Source organism: Saccoglossus kowalevskii, chromosome 5 (assembly GCF_978046115.1).
Source record: "Saccoglossus kowalevskii chromosome 5, keSacKowa6.1, whole genome shotgun sequence".
Lineage (NCBI taxonomy): Eukaryota > Metazoa > Hemichordata > Enteropneusta > Harrimaniidae > Saccoglossus > Saccoglossus kowalevskii.
In genome coordinates this window covers 34280797-34299588 of record NC_140645.1, presented here as the reverse complement: position 1 = coordinate 34299588, position 18792 = coordinate 34280797, and the positions used below count along the sequence as shown (strand labels likewise).

General features: G+C 35.5%; 2 protein-coding genes across 2 annotated transcripts; both read left to right on the top strand.

The window, feature by feature from the left end:
* Positions 1-1342: 1342 nt before the first annotated feature.
* On the top strand, positions 1343-3229 carry LOC100376890 (cyclic GMP-AMP synthase-like receptor 3). The gene is made up of 2 exons (XM_085499683.1): positions 1343-1726; positions 2172-3229. The coding sequence occupies exons 1-2, from the start codon at positions 1430-1432 to the stop codon at positions 3054-3056; spliced, it is 1182 nt and encodes a 393-aa protein (XP_085355809.1). The 5' UTR covers positions 1343-1429; the 3' UTR covers positions 3057-3229.
* A 2939-nt stretch (positions 3230-6168) lies between these two features.
* On the top strand, positions 6169-7869 carry LOC146746086 (cyclic GMP-AMP synthase-like receptor 1). The gene is made up of 2 exons (XM_085498954.1): positions 6169-6461; positions 6967-7869. Exons 1-2 carry the CDS (start codon positions 6180-6182, stop codon positions 7867-7869), a joined length of 1185 nt encoding a protein of 394 aa, XP_085355080.1. The 5' UTR covers positions 6169-6179.
* The last annotated feature ends 10923 nt before the right edge of the window (positions 7870-18792 follow it).

The following is an 18792-nucleotide window of genomic DNA, read 5'->3' as shown; positions in this document are numbered from 1 at the left end:
ACCGATAAGTTGTACCGTAATCCCTGAGGCTGGACTTCAGTAAATGACACTCTCTGAAGACCTTGTCCGTCTGCTTCATTTGCAGGTAATTGTAGGGCCCATGCCACTAATTATAACTCTTTTTTTTCTTTCTTTTTTTTTTGTATTTAAAAAAAAAAAACGAATCCAACGGGTCTTTGAGGCTTACTTTCAATTGATCGCAGCGAAGCGGCTACTCTGCTAAGTACGACACCCCGATCCACACCCAAGTCGTCTGCAAGTGATTCGGCGCCCCTTTCACGGAGGGGATGATCACCGCCGCGAGGCCGGGAGAAACGCTCTACTGCTCCAGGCCAAGTAAGTTTCGGCGGAAGGCGGCTCGGCTCGGTCGGTGCGTGCTTGGAAACACGCATCTATCGGGAGCCTCCCTCGATAGCGGCGCCGTGGAGTCATGGCGCACCGGGCGGGATTCCGAATTAGAGGCGTTCAGTCGTAAGCCCTCGGAGGGTAGCCTCGCACTATCGGCCTATCGGCCTATCGCGTAAACCAAGTGACCGAATCTGCGGTTCTTCTCGTACTGAGCAGAATTACCGTAGCGACGACCTAACCTCATCAGTAGGGTAAAACTAACCTGTCTCACGACTAATTATAACTCTATGGACTACTATGTTAGCATTTCGGTGAATTTCTCCAAAGAAAAAAATGCAAGAAACAATACAATATTCAAAATACAATTTCTCATGAAAACCATACGCAAATTGAACTGAAACCTGCCATTTTAACCGTCCATTGACGAATAAAAATGCAGGAGCATTTACAAAAATAGAAACATGAAACACGCGATTCTAACACACAATTCGGCAATTGCACCTCGCCACTTTAAGCAGACGCGCTCCCCGTTACCACAGTCACTCTATCTGATATCCTGATAGAAGGACTGTGCCGTTACTCACTGCCCCAGAAATCACAGCTAAGTTATTGGTTAAAGCTGTTCAAATTTCTGCTTTGTGTGCGTAGTTAATACCGACAACATCTTAGGATATTTGACGACTCTAAAGAAAACAAATATCAAATTTGGTAATGCATAATACCAAACAGTACTTCAAATACAATTTTGTGTTTGTGTTAAGGTCATCTTCAGCTCGCCGATTAGAAAATTCCGCATGCCATTCAGCGATTTGATGAAACCTTTGACCATGATATTTATAGAACAACGTAACTATTGGATATATTATAGGACTTGTATTACAGTGAACGACAAAAAACATTTCGACGCCGGGTTTCTGCCGTTCCCTGTACTTCCGAATGTATCTCTCGACGACAATACAGCTTTCAGTTTAAATTGTATTTTTCAGTTACAGCGCCCTCTCGGATTAACGCCCAGTTACAGTGGAAATTCACTGAACATTCATTTTCAGCCCTTTAGACCGATTCCACTGTAATTTAAGCCATGGCGTCATATTCTGAGTTTTTACCGGAGGCGAGAACGTCTGGGCTGAGTTATAAGTTGAACCGAATAACACAAGACCACGTCAAGGTGTCATGTGATGAAATGGAAAGGAACAAGAAGACAGTCTGTCATATTGTCGATAAAGTTATCGAACATATGCAGAAAGACGCCACGTTTCAGTTCAGCTTCGATCGTAAGCTTGGTGTTGGCAGCTCGCATGAAAACCTCAAAGTCCGCGAGGCAGACGAGTTCGATTACAACATATGCCTTAAAATACCGGATGGATGGAGGGGACAGGTAAGGTATATATATGACTCTCACCTGTGACGTATGGCTACCTTCCGGGGGTAGATTACGATCACGTATGGGAGATGTGACCAAACGACCGCCTCGTATTTTTTTTAGATTCTCAACGAAATCCCAGTTTGTTTTACAAAATGTGTATGTATACTTTTCGTATTTGTGTATGTCCATTTTCGAGTGTGTATGCTTCAAGATGGCTGACGCCACTGGTATGTATATACGTGTCAGTTTGGAATGAAACAGCCAATCAACAAGCACAGTGCACAACGACGTCATTTGAAAACGTTGTAATGTTGTTCAATTGACCAATAGACCTATATTTTCAATTTGAATTGTGAAACTTTTATTTATTTATTTATTTATTTATTTATTTATTTATTTATTTATTTATTTATTTATTTATTTATTTATTTATTTATTTATTTATTTATTTATTCAGATAGAGGGTCCAGGTCGAAGTGGTCCTCAAGGATACGCCAAGTATAAACTTGTTGGTGTTTCATCTTCTACTTCCCTCGTTCACCGTAAATGGCAGTCGTTTATGGACCACAGTCATTACCTTCTACCTTTTAAGCTATATGATTGGTTCTATGGTCTGGTGGCAAAGGCATTAGCATCTGAATTAAGGCACTGCCCTGAAATACAAGGTGTCACTCTACGAAAAATTGGACCATCGGCGAACCTTATCATCATAAACAAACCTGGTCGACGTGAAATGTCAGTGGATCTCGCCCCTACACTACAGATGACTGGCATGCCACCAGGCTTTAGGTTTCCCGATACTTGGCCTGACAGAGATATGATGAGACAAATACACGACGTTATGCGGCAGAGCGGTATGTGGCAGATCAGTACAAAGCAGTACACGGGTGCGTCCTCGGGTGGAAACGGCCTTTGGTGGCGTATATCAACCTCCCCTGTTGAAAAGTATGTCCTTAGTTCGATTGACAAATACAGTGGAGGTGACAGCAGAGGGGGGTGTCGCAAACAAGTTTTGCGATTATTAAAGTTACTCCGAGAAGTCGAAGGTTCTAACTGGTTAGCAATTAAATCATATCACCTAAAACATCTGATGATGTCAGAGTCTTGTCGGCATGGTGATTGGTCAGCTGGAAAGGTCGATGTACGTTTCATTGGATGTCTTCGCGCGTTACAGAAATGTTTGCGGGAACGGAAGCTCCAGAATGTGTTCTTTCCCAAAATGAACATGTTCGCTGATCTTTCTGCTTTTACAGCCAATGATTTAGCTGGTCGTGTGAAAAGAATTGCTGATACAATTGAAAGAGATTCCGAAAAAATCGTGGAATATTTGCCCTTGACGTAACTGCTGGAATCTTAGAGATCCAACTGGCTGCCTTGAAAGTATCAGAGTAAAGTTGCTGCTTACATAGACTCTCGTCAAATGAGTTAATAGACATTTGATTGCACAAATTTACAGTAGTAATGAGTAGTTCAAATCGAATCAAAATAATATATATTGTTTTGGCTTCGGGTAAATTTTCTTTTTTCACTTTCCTTTCAAGTTTACTACTCTTTTTATCATTTTGTTTTATTGTGAGCATATATATATGTTATATATCTGAGTAACTCTCATTCAAACTACTAGCAAAATAAATAATAAAATATATAAAAATAATTAATTAAATACATATTAAAAATAAATAAAGTCCAAAGTCACTAGATCTTACTTTAATCACATGGCAGCAGGGGTGGTATCTACGTTTTAGGTAGGCGTGTTTTGATTTTTATACATCAATCTTTGCAAACCTATTGTTAGTTTTGCTAACCATATATGTAAAATGACGAAATCTGGTTTTTTTCACAATTACGTTGAAATCGTGTGGATGTTAAGCATATATAAATTCAACCATAGTCCCTTAATCCTCGGTCTGGAAACGCTGTCAACCAGCTGCATTTATAGTGGGACAACTCTCGTAATGGCAATCCGCGAAGCACAGTGACTTTGTGGGTGATACGGTCACAGTGGTTTGGTCGAAATGTTAATGTTTTTTTTACGAATGCAACCTATTTTACAAAGACGTTTCGATTATTTCACATGTTGATATTACATATAGTTACTGTGCGTGATGTTTCTCCCTGACGTTCATGTCGCCGACATATGAACTTACCCAATGTTTCCGTCCTAGTTATTCTTTGTGAAACTTTTAAAACAACGGCACATTTTACATTTTGGAAAATTTACAGTGTATTAAAAATTGGTGGGTAGTAGAATATATCGTTTTTTAAGATACTAGTAGTTGGTTTCAAAAATCAAAATCATAAAAATCATAAAATCAAAATAACCATGTCTTAAAGATGGATGTATTGTAGGCAGAATGATTTTGTCTTGCATATTGTTTATTAGAGAGATTTTTCCAATATTTATGTTTATATTGATATTATACTTCAAGGAATAAAGTTGATTGTGCTAACAAAGAAGATCTTTTGCTTTTCATTTTGTAAGTTGTCCATCACAGCCTCCGCAACGACCGCATAAGTGTAGAGAAAGTTATTGCCCAAATTACGATTGAATGGCGTAACTAGGTCATACTATATTTGTTTTGTTGCTAGAACAACCCATTGGTAAGGTAGTTTAATTGAATGTATTTTAATAGATTACTAAATCGATAAAATCCCCAAATAACTTTTGCATTGCATGGTTTTTAATTTGGCTGACACAAACGCATGCGCACTGATAATAAAATCTGTACGTTACAGTTGATTCACCATCATTCTACGGGCATTGGTACAATATACTACATTTCGTTTCCAGACCAGGGACTCATAGAGACTGCGGTTCAACTCATGTGTGTTGATATTTGATAGGAGCATCAGTTCATTTTTTTTCTGGTATCAAAGTTCATGAAATGAGAATTAAGAGGCACTGCGATAGGCTTCTGAAGGTATACCAACGACGCCTACTTATTATGTACTTCGTCATATTTTACTAAGGATGATGACGTCATTCTGTTTATGACACGTCATTTCAGGTTATATTGGCGTATGGTGGAACGGTCATGCGTAGCAGGAAATAGTGACGTTTATTGTTTACTTGTGTCTGTCACGCCATGTTACTGGTTAATTTGTGACACAAAATACACGTGAGAAATATGGACATTTGATTTGTTCTCATTGTTAGAGCAAAGTCAAACGGAAAGAAAACACTCGTTTTATAATGTTTTATAAATTTCAAACCTGCAAATACTCATGGGTAATGGGCGTTGCCAAATGTAGCTTATATAAACATCTTCTGATTTTTGTACAAAAATATTCATTTATCATCTATATGTTTTTCTTTTCTTTAGCATTAGTTTGGGATATTATTTGTATTAACATAATGTATGTCACACAATCAGGAATGTCATGATAGAATGTAATAGAATAGAATAGAATAGAACATTATATTCAAGGTAGTTCGCTACCATTAAAAAATACTCAGAAATCCTAGAAAAGCAGCAAGAGGTGTTAGGTTAATACTGTAATTCAAAATTACGAAATAAAAATATATTGTCACCTTGGCGCCGAACTAGGTTTTTCGCAAAACGACCCCGAAAATTGATCCAAAAATTTTTAAATAATAATCGAAGAAAAAGAATCGATAATTTTAATGCCACCTTTAGATAAGATTGTTGTTTTCATATTTTAATCCACTAACAGTATGTAATATTTTGTTCTTGTAATTTATTCTTATAACTTAATCACCGGTAGTTTGTTTAAAGTGAAAAGTAATAATAAACCAAATAACAAATAAAATAAAATAATAATCATTAAGGTGAGAGGAGACAGACAAATGTGCAATGTTAATTTTGCTGTCTCACGACATAAAACGACCCGTCCGGGCGACCCGTCCCTTGATATACACACAGCGTCACGCGTTTCTAGAAATGGTGACGTCAGTTACACGTCAGACGCGCTCCCCGTTACGCCACGTCGCAGTTAATTCGTGTCTTCACTATTATAATAAATCCCGTCATGCAATATTATTTCTGCCTCGGGGCGTAGCTAACATAGCAGCATAGGATAATCGATATTCGACGGCTGTACACGAAACATATTACAAAGCCGTAATGCATAATACCACTCTTACTATGCTTCAAATCAAATTTTGCATTTTGGTCATCTTCAGCTCGTCCATTATAAAATTTCGCATGCCATTCAGTGATTCGAGTTGAAACTCACTCACTAACAAACTACGGCGATATTCGGGTATTCGGAAACTTCTGACCCGGATATCTTGCAAACAAGGTATCTGTTGAATTTATTACATGACACATAGAGATTGTTGTTGTTAGATACATAGCTCTTCCCAGATAACCCTGCCCATCCCGTATTAGCAAACTGTGTCACCTGTTCGCGGAAATGCTGATGTTTAGTTACGCTGACGTGTCACGTGATCTTACATGATATAAGTCTCAGTTCTTCAGACTGATTGCACCGAAATTATACCATGGCGTCATATGCGGCAGAAACGACTGAGTTGTGTTATAAGTTGAACCGAATAACACAAGACCACGTCAAGGTGTCATGTGATGAAATGGAAAGGAACAAGAAGACAGTCTGTGACATTGTCGATAAAGTTATCGATCATATGCAGAAAGACGTCACGTTTCATGCAAGCTTCGATCGTAAGCTTGGTGTTGGCAGCTCGCATGAAAACCTCAAAGTCCGCGAGGCCGACGAGTTCGATTACAACATATGCCTTAAAATACCGGATGGATGGAAAGGACAGGTAAGATATATATACGACTCTCATCTGTGACGTATGGCTACCTTCCAGGGTAGATTACGATGTCGTATGGGAGATGTGACCAAACGACCACCTCTACATTTTTTTAGATTTTCAACGAAATCTGTTTTTGCGTTATTGTCGATTTCGTTATTTTACAAAATGTGAATGTATACTTTGTCCATTTTCGAGTGTGTGTAAACGTGTCAGTTTGGAATGACAGTTGAATCGAAACTTTATTTATTTATTTATTTATTTATTTATTTATTTATTTATTTATTTATTTATTTATTTATTTATTTATTTATTTATTTATTTATTTATTTATTTATTTATTTATTTATTTATTTATTTATTTATTTATTTATTTATTTATTTATTTATTTATTTATTTATTTATTTATTTATTTATTTATTTATTTATTTATTTATTTATTTATTTATTTATTTATTTATTTATTTATTTATTTATTTATTTATTTATTTATTTATTTATTTATGTATTCAGATAGAGGGTACAGGTCTAGGAGGTCCTCAAGGATACGCCAAGTATAGACTTGTTGGTGTTTTATCGTCCACTTCTTTTAGTTCCGTTCATAGTAAATGGCAGTGCTTTATGGATGGTAATCATTACCTTCTACCTTCCAAGCTATATGATTGGTTCTATGGTCTGGTGGCGAAGGCATTGGCATCCGAATTAAGTCACTGCCGTGAAATGCAAGGTGTCACTCTACGAAAAATTGGACCATCGGCGAACCTTATCATAAACAAACCTGGTCGACGAGAAATGTCAGTGGATCTCGCCCCTACACTACAGATGACTGGCATGCCACCAGGCTTTAGGTTTCCCGATACTTGGCCTGATAGAGATATAATGAGAAGAATAAACGACGTTATGCGGCAGAGCGGTATGTGGCAGATCAGTACAAAGCAGTACACAGGTGCGGCCTCGGGTGGATACGGCCTTTGGTGGCGTATATCAACCTCCCCTGTTGAAAAGTATGTCCTCAGTTCGATTGACAAATACAGTGGAGGTAACAGCAGAGGGGGATGTCGCAAACAAGTCCTGCGATTATTAAAGTTACTCCGAGAAGTCGAAGGTTCTAACTGGTTAGCAATTAAATCATATCACCTAAAACATCTGATGATGTCAGAGTCTTGTCACATTGGTGATTGGTCAGCTGAAAAGGTCGATGTACTTTTCATTGAATGTCTTCGCGCGTTACAGAAATGTTTGCGGGAACGGAAGCTCCAGAATGTGTTCTTTCCCAAAATGAACATGTTCGCTGATCTTTCTGCTTCTACAGCCAATGATTTAGCTGGTCGTGTGAAAAGAATTGCTGATACAATTGAAAGAGATTCCGAAAAAATCATGGAATATTTGCCCTTAACGAAACTGCTGAAAGCTTAGAGATCCAACTGGATGCCCTGAAAGAATCAGAGGGCAGTAAAGTTGCTGCTTCCATAGACTCTCGTCAAATGAGTTAATAGGCATATGATTGCACAAATTGACAGTAGTTACGAGCAGTTCCAATCTAATCAAAATAAAATCTATTGTGTTGGCTTCGGGAAAATTCATTAATCTTTTTTCACTTTCCTTTTGCTACTGTTTTTATCATTTTGTTTTATTGTAAGCATATATATATGTTATATATCTGAGTAACTCTCGTTCAAACAACTAGCAAATAAATAATTGAATATATAAAAATAATTAATTAAATATATATTAAAAAATAAATAAAGCCCAAAGTCACTAGATCTTACTTTAATCACATGGCAGCAAGGGTGGTATCTACGTTTTAGGTCGGCGTGTTTTGATTTTTATACATCAATCCTTGCAAACCTATTGATAGTTTTGCTAACCATATATGTAAAATGACAAAATCTGGTTTTTTTCACAATTACGTTGAAATCGTGTGGATGTTAAGTAAATATAAATTCAACCATAGTCCCTCAATCACCGGTCTGGAAACGCTGTCAACCAGCTGCATTTATAGTGGGACAACTCTCGTACTGGCAATCCGCGGAGCACGGTGACTTTGTTGGTGATACGATCACAGTGGTTCGGTCGAAATTTTAATGTTTTTTTGCAAGAATGAAACCTATTTTACAAAGAAGTTTCGATTATTTCACATGTTGATATTACATATAGTTATTGTGCGTGATGTTTCTCCCTGACGTTCATGTCGCCGACATATGAACTTACCCAATGTTCCTGTCCTAGTTATTATTTGTGAAACTATTAACAACGGCAAATTTATCATTTTTGGAAAATTCAGAGTGTATTAAAATTGGTGGGTAGTAGAATATATAATTTTTAAGATACTAGTAGTTGGTTTCAAAAATCAAAATCATAAAAATCATAAAATCAAAATAACAATGTCATAAAGATGGATGAATTGTAGGCAGAATGATTTTCAGTTTGTCTTGTATATTGTTTTTTAGAGATTTTCCCAACATTTATGTTTATATTGATATTATACTAAGGAATAAAGTTGATTGTGCTAACAAAGAAGATCTTTTGCTTTTCATTTTGTAAGTTGTCCATCACAGCTTCCACAACGACCGCATAAGTGTAGAGGAAGTTATTGCCCAAATTACGATTGAAGGGCGTAACTAGGTCATACAATATTTATTTTGTGGATAGAACAACCCATTGGTAAGGTAGTTTAATTGAATATATTTTAATAGATAACTAAATCGATAAAAAACCCAAATAACTTTTGCATTGTATGGTTTTTAATTTGGCTGACACAAACGCATGCGCACTGATAATAAAATCTGTACGTTACAGTTGATTCACCATCATTCTACGGGCATTAGTACAATAGATTACATTTCGTTTCCAGACCAGGGACTCATAGAGACTGCGGTTCAACTCATGTGTGTTGATATTTGATAGGAGCGTTAGTCCAGTTTTTTCTAGTATCAAAGTTCATGAAATGAGATTTAGGGGACTCTGGTGACAAACCTCTGGAGGTATACCAACTATAAATTGAACTATCCCTACTTAAGGTATAAGCCTACTCATGATTTAAAAAAAAAAAAAAAACAGAATTTATTCATTTTGCAATAAATTGTACTCCAAGGCAATATAAGGATATTGACCTAAAAACGTTGCGGGTCACCAGCCTTTTTTTCGAGAAATTGATGGTTGTATTTTAGTGGAAAGTCGCTATTTTGACACTATTATAACACTTTTACTACAGATTCCTATGACATTATGCAATATCTCAAAATCTAGCCTGGTGACATAGGCTGAAAAAATCTTATATTGTTAATTATGGAGTACTTTTTATTGTTCTGAATTATTTAAAAAATCTGGGTTTTAAAAAGTGTCAAAAAGTGCAATTTTTCTTTAACATTGTGTTCTATTGAATTGTTCTAAATATAGCAATTTTTAAGAAATATTAGGACACGTTTCTCAAAAAGCATAACCTGTAACACACAAAATAATGCTATTTCATTGTACCATGAGACATTAGCTTCATGATTGTACATAATAAACTAATGAACATTGCCATGCGATTTATGACCAATTTTGTCAAAAATTATGACTATGCTTCTACCTTAAGTATTTCATCATATTTTCCTTAAAATGATGACGTCATTCTGTTTATGACACGTGATTTCTGGTTATATTGGCGTATGGTGTAATGGTCATGCGTAGCAGGAAATAGTGACGTTTATTGTTTACTTGTGTCTGTCACGCCATATTTCTGGTTAATTTGTGACACAATATACACGTTAGAAACAGGGACATGTGATTTGTTGTCATTGTTAAAACAAAGTCAAACTCTGTTTTATAATAAAACCTGCAAAGGCTCATGGGTAATGGGCGTTGCCAACTGTATTCTACAGCTGATAAATTAAAGAAACACTAAAGAAACATACCCACTGGCAGAAATCCAGCAAGACGGATTATTTAAAAGCTGGCAATTCTAAATTATTTCGATGTCTTTGTTTTGTTAAATTAACATATTCGGTCATCATAATGACGAATTTTCCCATTTTCACTATCGAAATAAATGAGCGCCCCCACCGGTCGGTAATTGCAGTCCCTTCAATCCTGTATTCTACTGTAAAACAATAATGGTATAATGTCGCAACTCTACACGAGTGGCTATGTTAAATAATATCATATGGACCATTAAAAAGTGTTTGCAATATTTCAAAATTAAATTTGTCGCTGAATAGTTTAACAAAATGTATTATAAAATTTGAACAAACATGTCTCTGATACATCTGATCCGTGGAAAAAAAACAACAACCATTAAATAATGACACATGTCTGTGAGGGCAATATCACGGTTGTCCGCCCAAGGGAATATAATATTGAAGGCGAGGGCATCATCAATATTATGATGGTCATGACGAACAGTCCGACAAACAACCAATCGTGATATTGCCCAAATGGCGATTTTTTTTATTTATGATGTTATCACATCGAACAGACATCCACCATGAACCTCTCACACCCACTATCCCACGAAATAACACTTATATTTTAAGTATGCAATATTTTAGATCACAAGTGGCATATTACTCCGTATTATAGAATTAGAAAATTAGAATTAGAAAATAGACACTGTAATAAATGTAACACTAAAGCATTAGGAGATGAAAAACATTTCCTGCTATTTTGTACTGGCTATATAGAACAAAGAAAAAAACTGTTTGATGAGTGTGCAATAAATATTTACACAATGGATGTGAATTCCATATTTAAAAAGATTATGGAGAATAATATAGCTTTAGCAAAATACTTAAAGAGCACAATTTTTTAAACCACAGAAAGTAATTAATTTTTTTTTTTTATCTCTTATGTATTGTATGTTTTTTATTTCTTTGTATTTATGTTCCTTACCATACAAAAACCCTCTGAAGGTTTTTAGTAGTGTAATAAAGTTATTCATATTATACCTCATGACTATGCCAGCCAAACGGATTCGCGCATTACAGGTAGACATGCTTGTATGTCTACCTCCATTCAGGAATCTTCCTCTCGAATTTACCCGATTTACGCGAATAACTTGCCATGAAAACACGACAAGCGGCATTAATCATGAAATAACTAGTTTGCCATGTTTTTTTCACTTTTTGACTATTTGTGGCTGCAAAATTAAGTCTAAAGACTTAATGAACTTAAATTATAAACAGAAATAGTCTTGGCGTAGGTGACTTGAAACGTTGGTTCATTTGATTTTTCACTGCGCTGTCATGAGTCGAAGTTTATAAGTGAGACATCATTTAGAGTACGAGAATGTTTTTCACCGATAGAGAACGGTATAAGGGGACAAATGACGTTTAAATCTATATACATTTGACATTGAGATGTTTTCCTCAATACATCACCATGCAAGTGTAATATATCGTAGTTATTTAGTCAACATGTATAGCGGGAAATCCAGATTATTGATCACTTCTGTAGAATAAATTTAAAGGAAAAATTATTTTTAGTAGAAAAAAATACATCAGATTAAATCATCGGATACTTGATTTTTGTACTTGTTAAGGAATGATGAAACACCATTAATTATTATAAAACTTTTTATGATTACAGCAAAGTTGTTGCCCCAAAATCCACCAACATTCCGTGATATAACAAAGTCACATAAAGTGTTGGGTTATTTAATTCAGCTGTCGTACATTGACTTGGTAACATTATAGAAATTATCATTAATACCCATGTTTTGCATTTTTAGGAACAAATGATAACAAATCAAAGATAAGCGCGAACTACAATGTTAGCAATGAGTTATGTTCCCAGCCGCATTATTTATATAACAAACTGACAGCGGACTAACGATAGCTTATATCTCTGGCTTATTGTTTACAAAAAAGTTATTTATAAAAGTTATTTATATATTTATATATATATATATATATATATATATATATATATATATATATATATATATATATATATATATATATATATATATATATATATATATATATATATATATATATATATATATATATATATATATATATATATATTAAATACAACATGGTTGGTGGTAAGTAAAGTTTCTAAACAAATCACCAATTATTTTACAGTTTATTATTAAATTATTACTGAGTCGGACACATAAATCAGCTGTATATATGTCACCCGAATATACATATGTATGTTTATTATTAGGCTGGTCAACTGAGTTAGATTTAAGCATCTTTTTATAATTGAACGTATAAATGATTTAAATGTGGTTTATTTTAATTTTTGAAATTTTTGTGTCGATTTTTACTCCTGTGTGTGTGTCGCACTGTCGGGATTTTTATCATTTGGGTTTGAGACTTGGATAACATCATCTAATCACAAGAAAACGCGGCGTTCTTGACATTTAGCGAAATAATCTCCAACTCGAGTTGTCCTCGCTTGCTTCTCTGGCGTTTTGTTCCTGATATTTATTGAATGTGGTTCTAAGCGCTGAATATTTGTGAGAAATATTCACATAATCTTGAGGTTACGTCATTCTAACAATTTACGATTTTCATTCGGAGTATTCGTGTATTTTTCAACAGAGCCAAGCTGACGTATTTATTGTTAGTCATTAACATGCGCGCACTTAATTTTACACATTACGCTCGAATTCGTGATTTAATTACATATTATAGTAAATAAAAATGTACGGCTAAACTTGGATACAGTGAGAGCTATCGGAACTTACGTGTGGTGATCCCAAAGACAGCGACTGAGTGACAACGTTGTCTTTTTTTTTAGAATTCGAATATCACTCCATATATGGTTCAGCTTCATATAATTTACCGTTTCCTTGAATCAATACCAGGAAAACTATTGGTGTTCCTATAACACTGTTTCCAATCACACACGATACATGTTTCCATGCCAACAGTGGTAAATATAATTTCTTATTCTCTGACGATTTTTTTTATTTAGCTTTATTCTTCATAAAGTCAACCATTTCAATGGAGTTGCATGGCTTGGAGTCATAGGCAAACTTCCCATCACATCTTTCTGTTCGACCTTTCAACCGTGATTCAATAAAGGTTTACAGCGATTCTCTTGGTATTTATGAAGATAACGTAACACGAGATTATTAGAGCGGTGAGTCAGCGTACAGACGTCGCATTTACCTTTCCGTTTATACGGTGTCGATTTCTAGCTTTATTTTTTATGTCAGAGCTACTATGGGGATATGATATGGTTGGTTGTATGTATGTAAACATGTCAACAACACGTGATTTCGACTATGAATAATCTAACACGGAACTAATGGTGTTAAATTCCCCGGACACGAATGTTTACACTGTCACGAATGTATCAGCAAGGACGTCCCCATCTCTCAATTATATTAGTTTATTACCCGGGACAATTTAAGGAATTGTTGTAAACTGAATTTTAGTAAAAAGAAAATCTTTGAATTTATCGATCCAAAATACACCATTGAAAATTTCCGCGATCCGAACATGTGACTTATGACGTCACAGGATATCAGCTCGTGTAAACCTTTGCTTCCCGACGTATCGATTCCCACTTGATTGTATTATGTTCTACAGCTATCCTGAACAATCCATTCTAATACATATGGAAATACCATCACAAATTGTTAGATATACCAAATTGTATTTTTATGAAAATCATGCAATATACCTAAAACGTATAATTTATAATTGTCAGCACAATGCAATGGTACGAAAGGAACGCAGTGTGTAGGGAACTTTGATTGACTTGGCAGATAACTATTACACATTGACTGTAGATATATCGAGTTCAACACATCAAGTGATCACAACTAAACAACTTTGTTGCTAGTCTGCAGGAGACCAAAGTCCCCATTATCATGCTCCCTTACTCCAACTCCGGTTACAATTACTTACACCTCTGTTAAAGTGGAAAGTCGTCAGATGGACATAGCATATGTCATTGTTTACAAACTGTTGTACTTAAAATTGGACTTAATTTAATGTATGTTCATCAACCATATGTTTTATGCTGACGACCTTATTTTGGTTTCTCCTTATATTAAGGGTTGAATTTTCTTGAAAAGAAGTGTGAGAAATATGCCAATGAATTTGATATTTTATTTAATTTTAAGAAATCTGTCTGTATGTATAATTTACCATCCCAGTGTGGCATTAAACGAGTTCCCAATGTTTATCTTAATGGCAAGCCACTACAATTTGTTAGTCAGTATTGTTATTTAGGATATCATTTTACTTAGGACAAAAAAGACAGTATTTGTATGAGAAAACAAATACGTGGATTGTTTGCTCGAGCCATTTTTTAACTACGTAAATTTAGCAAATGTTCTCTTCCTGTTAAGTGTACGCTATTTCGTAGTTATTGTTCAAATTTGTATTGTAGTTACCTGTGGTCGGATTTTACTGTGGCAGATTTTAATCGTATTCGTGTTGCGTATAACAACGCTCTTAGAATTATATGTAATGTTTCACGTTCTTTTAATAGTAGTATAACAGAGACTTTCGCCAGACTACATGTTGATGATTTTCAGGTTAAACTTATAAAAATGTGCTACAGTTTTTCGCAACGTATTTTGTCGAGTAAAAACTCTGTTTTAATCAATTTATTATTTAGTGATATATTTTTTTAAATCACGTATATGGCAAATGTGGTGTGGTCGATTTTATTTAATGTATACTGTGTAATTTATTAATATTTATATAATTTATTAATATTCTTTTTCTTAAAAAAAAAAACTTTGTATATGGGCTTGTCCTGAAATAAAAGATAATAATAATAATAATAACAAACAGGCGTCTACCCATGAGCCTTTGCGTTTTAGCGTGTTTTGTTATCGTCGCAGGTGAGGACTTCTCGCTTTAGATCGTCGCCATAGAAATCTTTGAGGGTCGGCAAGGGGTATTTTCGTAAGCTGTAATCAATTGTTTTTATTTTCGTAATAATGTAATTTAAATAAAAAAAACACGTAAATTCGTAGACATGGGCAAGTTATAAAATGTAATCAGCTATTTTATTCGTTCGTAATTTGTACAAAGATCTTTTTTGGGGGTAGGCGTACATAAATCATTTCCCACATTAAATGCCGTAATTCGAGCGCAATTTCAAATTTTTATTTTTAAACACAAATTATCAAGTATATTATAAAACTGTAAAATGTAATTAGGATGTAATGTACATGTAATTGCTTTATTTGTAAAGTGTAAACACCTAAGTTTTTCACTGTAAATGGAACTTTCCATTTTATTTCCTGTAAAAACGTAAACTGCATTTTTTATTTTCTGTAACGTGTAGCAGCTATTCCCCTTGCCCCTTCATCTTTAGCAGTTCATATCAGGTCAAGGAAATATAACTAACATAGATAATGATGACACATCGGCAAATGATGTTATCGCACCTATCTTATTGGTCAATTGTAGTATTCACCAGATGGCGTGATGTGTATATAATTTTGTGAAATCCTAATGTTCTCAGTCTTGGTTATAACATCCACGATGTCAACTGCAGCACAGTTTATTTGATATGTCATTTATGAATATGAAAATTCGAAGTTGACAATAGGTAAACAAATCATCCCTCTTGGAGGCACCGGTAGAGGGCGCACTTGCAATAATCTCGGGCCAAGCAATGCTGTCATGCTATGCAATGATTACGAGAGCACTGCCCGAACCAGTGCATGTAAAAGATGATACACAGACACCGTATAAAATAAAACGCTCGCGCGCACACTTCAAGTTAGTTTTTTGTTCCTTTCAAATGACGGTTATTTTGCACCATTGGGCCCAGGGGTCCGACTTAAAGAATGATCTGGTACGCATTAAAATGGTGTTGTTTTTTTTTAAAGAAAAGCACGTTAACGCGCATTACGCGTTTAGGGTTACCATTTCAGTCAAAATAGACAAAAAAGGGGGTCTTTTCCGGTACTGTCAACGTGATAAGGGTAGTTATTTTTAAAATGAGATTATCGTTTTTTTTTTATTGCTTTAAGGAATTCAATGATCGCAAAAACGAGGAAAGCGTCCGGTCCCTGGTTAACGGCTTTCGATCACTGGCTATCACGGCATATGACCAACCCGTGCTTACACTGAAGGGTTAGAAAGCTCAAATATCGCGCGATCAGGCGCGAGTTCAAGGTGATTTCTAACAGTGAAAGGGGTACGAAATTTTGATCTTTTAAAACGTGTTTAGGGTCATTTTGAAAACCCCTTCCACAGACATGGGTTCCAGGTATTTCCACAAGTCGGACACCCGGGCTATTGGGGCACTCCCTAGAAACGTTGTATTGTGCGCGTGATTGCTCGTAACCTGCTGTCAAAGGTCACTTCCGCGTTTACTATTTCCTTCTGAAAGTCCACTGTCTGTTCGTGTTCTGTCATTCCGGTTGCGTAATCTTCATAAGTTAAATTAAAGGAAATGTTTCACAATTTGAAATATTATATTATAAGGTATATGCATTTACTAAGGATTGTCGTTTGCTGAGTTTCAAAATTACAAAAGTATATAAAATCACATACATACATTCAACTTTCGTGTTGTTTTCGGGGGCGAACATCCGGGCATTTTCACCGCCTGACAACCATTACGGTGAAAACAAAGGCCGAAAACTTTCTTAAAAAACGGTACTTTGGGATGGTTGTTGAGACTCCCCTGAACAGTGTAACATGATCACCCCTGCATGTCAAACATATATAAATGTGGTTGTCCAGTATTACTTCAAAGTTGATTTTGGGCTGTTTTCTCGAATTTAGCTATTTTCACCGGCGTTCGACTGGTACTACACAGTACAGTGGTGCGCGTCTTAGCAACGTGGAACGTTTTGTGACGTAGCTCCGCCCCCAAGGATACTAAATAGTTCACACGGGGCAACAAAGTAACAAGCCGCTCATTTTAGTCAATAAAATGTTGCATTCGACGTGTGGTAATAGGTAATGTGTATTAGTTATTTTACTTTAAATTCACAAATCTGAATGTTCAATTTCAAATTACAGAGTTATGGCAAAAATGTACGTTTTTTAAACACTCAGTTCTGAACCATAACACAATTATGTAGTGCCAACCCCATTAGGTCAAATGTAAAAATGAGTGTGTATATTCAAACAGCGCCTAGACAAGTAGAAATGTCTGTTTTGTTCCAAGGCAATTCACTTTCCAGTTATATACTAGGTGTAATCATAAATCTAATTACGAACAGTTCGATACTCGGTACTAATCATTATGCACAAAACATATTTCACTATGATATTCGAATATCATCGAAGTCCCTGTCGGTTATGTTCAAGTCGTACGGTTACTTTAGTCAGTTTAATAAAACGTTTTACGTCCTCACTCAAAAATAATGTTCGGTTAATTTGAAAAAAATATGCATGATTTGCGTCATCGTCCGATTGCACGGTTTTTTATCCGTTCATCTCTTTCTCTCTCAACTTTATTTTGGAGGCAGTGAACTTGAGCATTATATCCTGAAAAATCAATTTCAAGATGGGGTTGCTTTTATATAGTCCTTTCAAAGTGTTCAAGGCATTAAATACAGTTACTGACTAACTTTATAAACTGACTAGAAGCGGGGAATTGAATCTGATCAAGCCAAAAATTGGATAGAAATATTCACAAGAAAATAAGATAAACGGGGGATATTAGGATATCCCTTTGAGTGAGATTAGTTTTTTCCCCGACTATATATAGGTAAACGGAGCATTGTTTCTTCCCAGTTTGAGCTATCGCGTGCACAAATTAGTTAACGATAACATTGTTCATATTCTAGTTTCTACAGAAGTCGGACATCCTTAATAGCTCGGTTGACACATACATTTTTTCCACTTTTTGTAGTAAATTTCCAGGTTGAGCAACAGTAGAAAAAATTAACGTCCGTGGTGATGTGATTGACCTCAAAATTGCAGGTACTGCTGCGTCAAGCGAAAAGCCCCATGGGAAGGAAATATACGCCGTGACACGTGACGTATGACGCACTCAGTATTACTTGTGAATTAATAAACGCATCTTATGTCCCTTTAAAGCCGCAAAGTATGATGGGATAATAATTACGTCGACTCTCAAAGTAAATTCCATCACGGTTAATTAATAGGTACAGTAGTGTCAGACAGTATTTTATTTTAATGACACAAACAAGATACTATTGACCTCGGCTGCGCCTCGGTCTCAAGGTCATTTCGCTGACCATTCTCGAACCAACAACATTTGGTATTCACTGCCACGTGACCGCATTCTGTATAATCAGTGTTATGGTCTTCGGGTATAATAATCAAATAATAAATAAGAACAAATGTTGAAATGAACAAAATAATCCATTCCCCCATGATGCAGTGCGTCGAAGTCCACATCAAAAACCTGATAAATCCCAGATGTGCGAATTATAAGGGTGCCCGCCAG

Excerpts from the sequence above, each read along its gene's own strand:
- LOC146746086 (XM_085498954.1), top strand. The coding sequence starts at position 6,180 with ATGGCGTCATATGCGGCAGAAACGACTGAGTTGTGTTATAAGTTGAAC. Across the intron at positions 6,462-6,966 it reads CGGATGGATGGAAAGGACAG|ATAGAGGGTACAGGTCTAGG; the intron begins GTAAGATATATA and ends TTATGTATTCAG.
- LOC100376890 (XM_085499683.1), top strand. The coding sequence starts at position 1,430 with ATGGCGTCATATTCTGAGTTTTTACCGGAGGCGAGAACGTCTGGGCTG. Across the intron at positions 1,727-2,171 it reads CGGATGGATGGAGGGGACAG|ATAGAGGGTCCAGGTCGAAG; the intron begins GTAAGGTATATA and ends TTATTTATTCAG.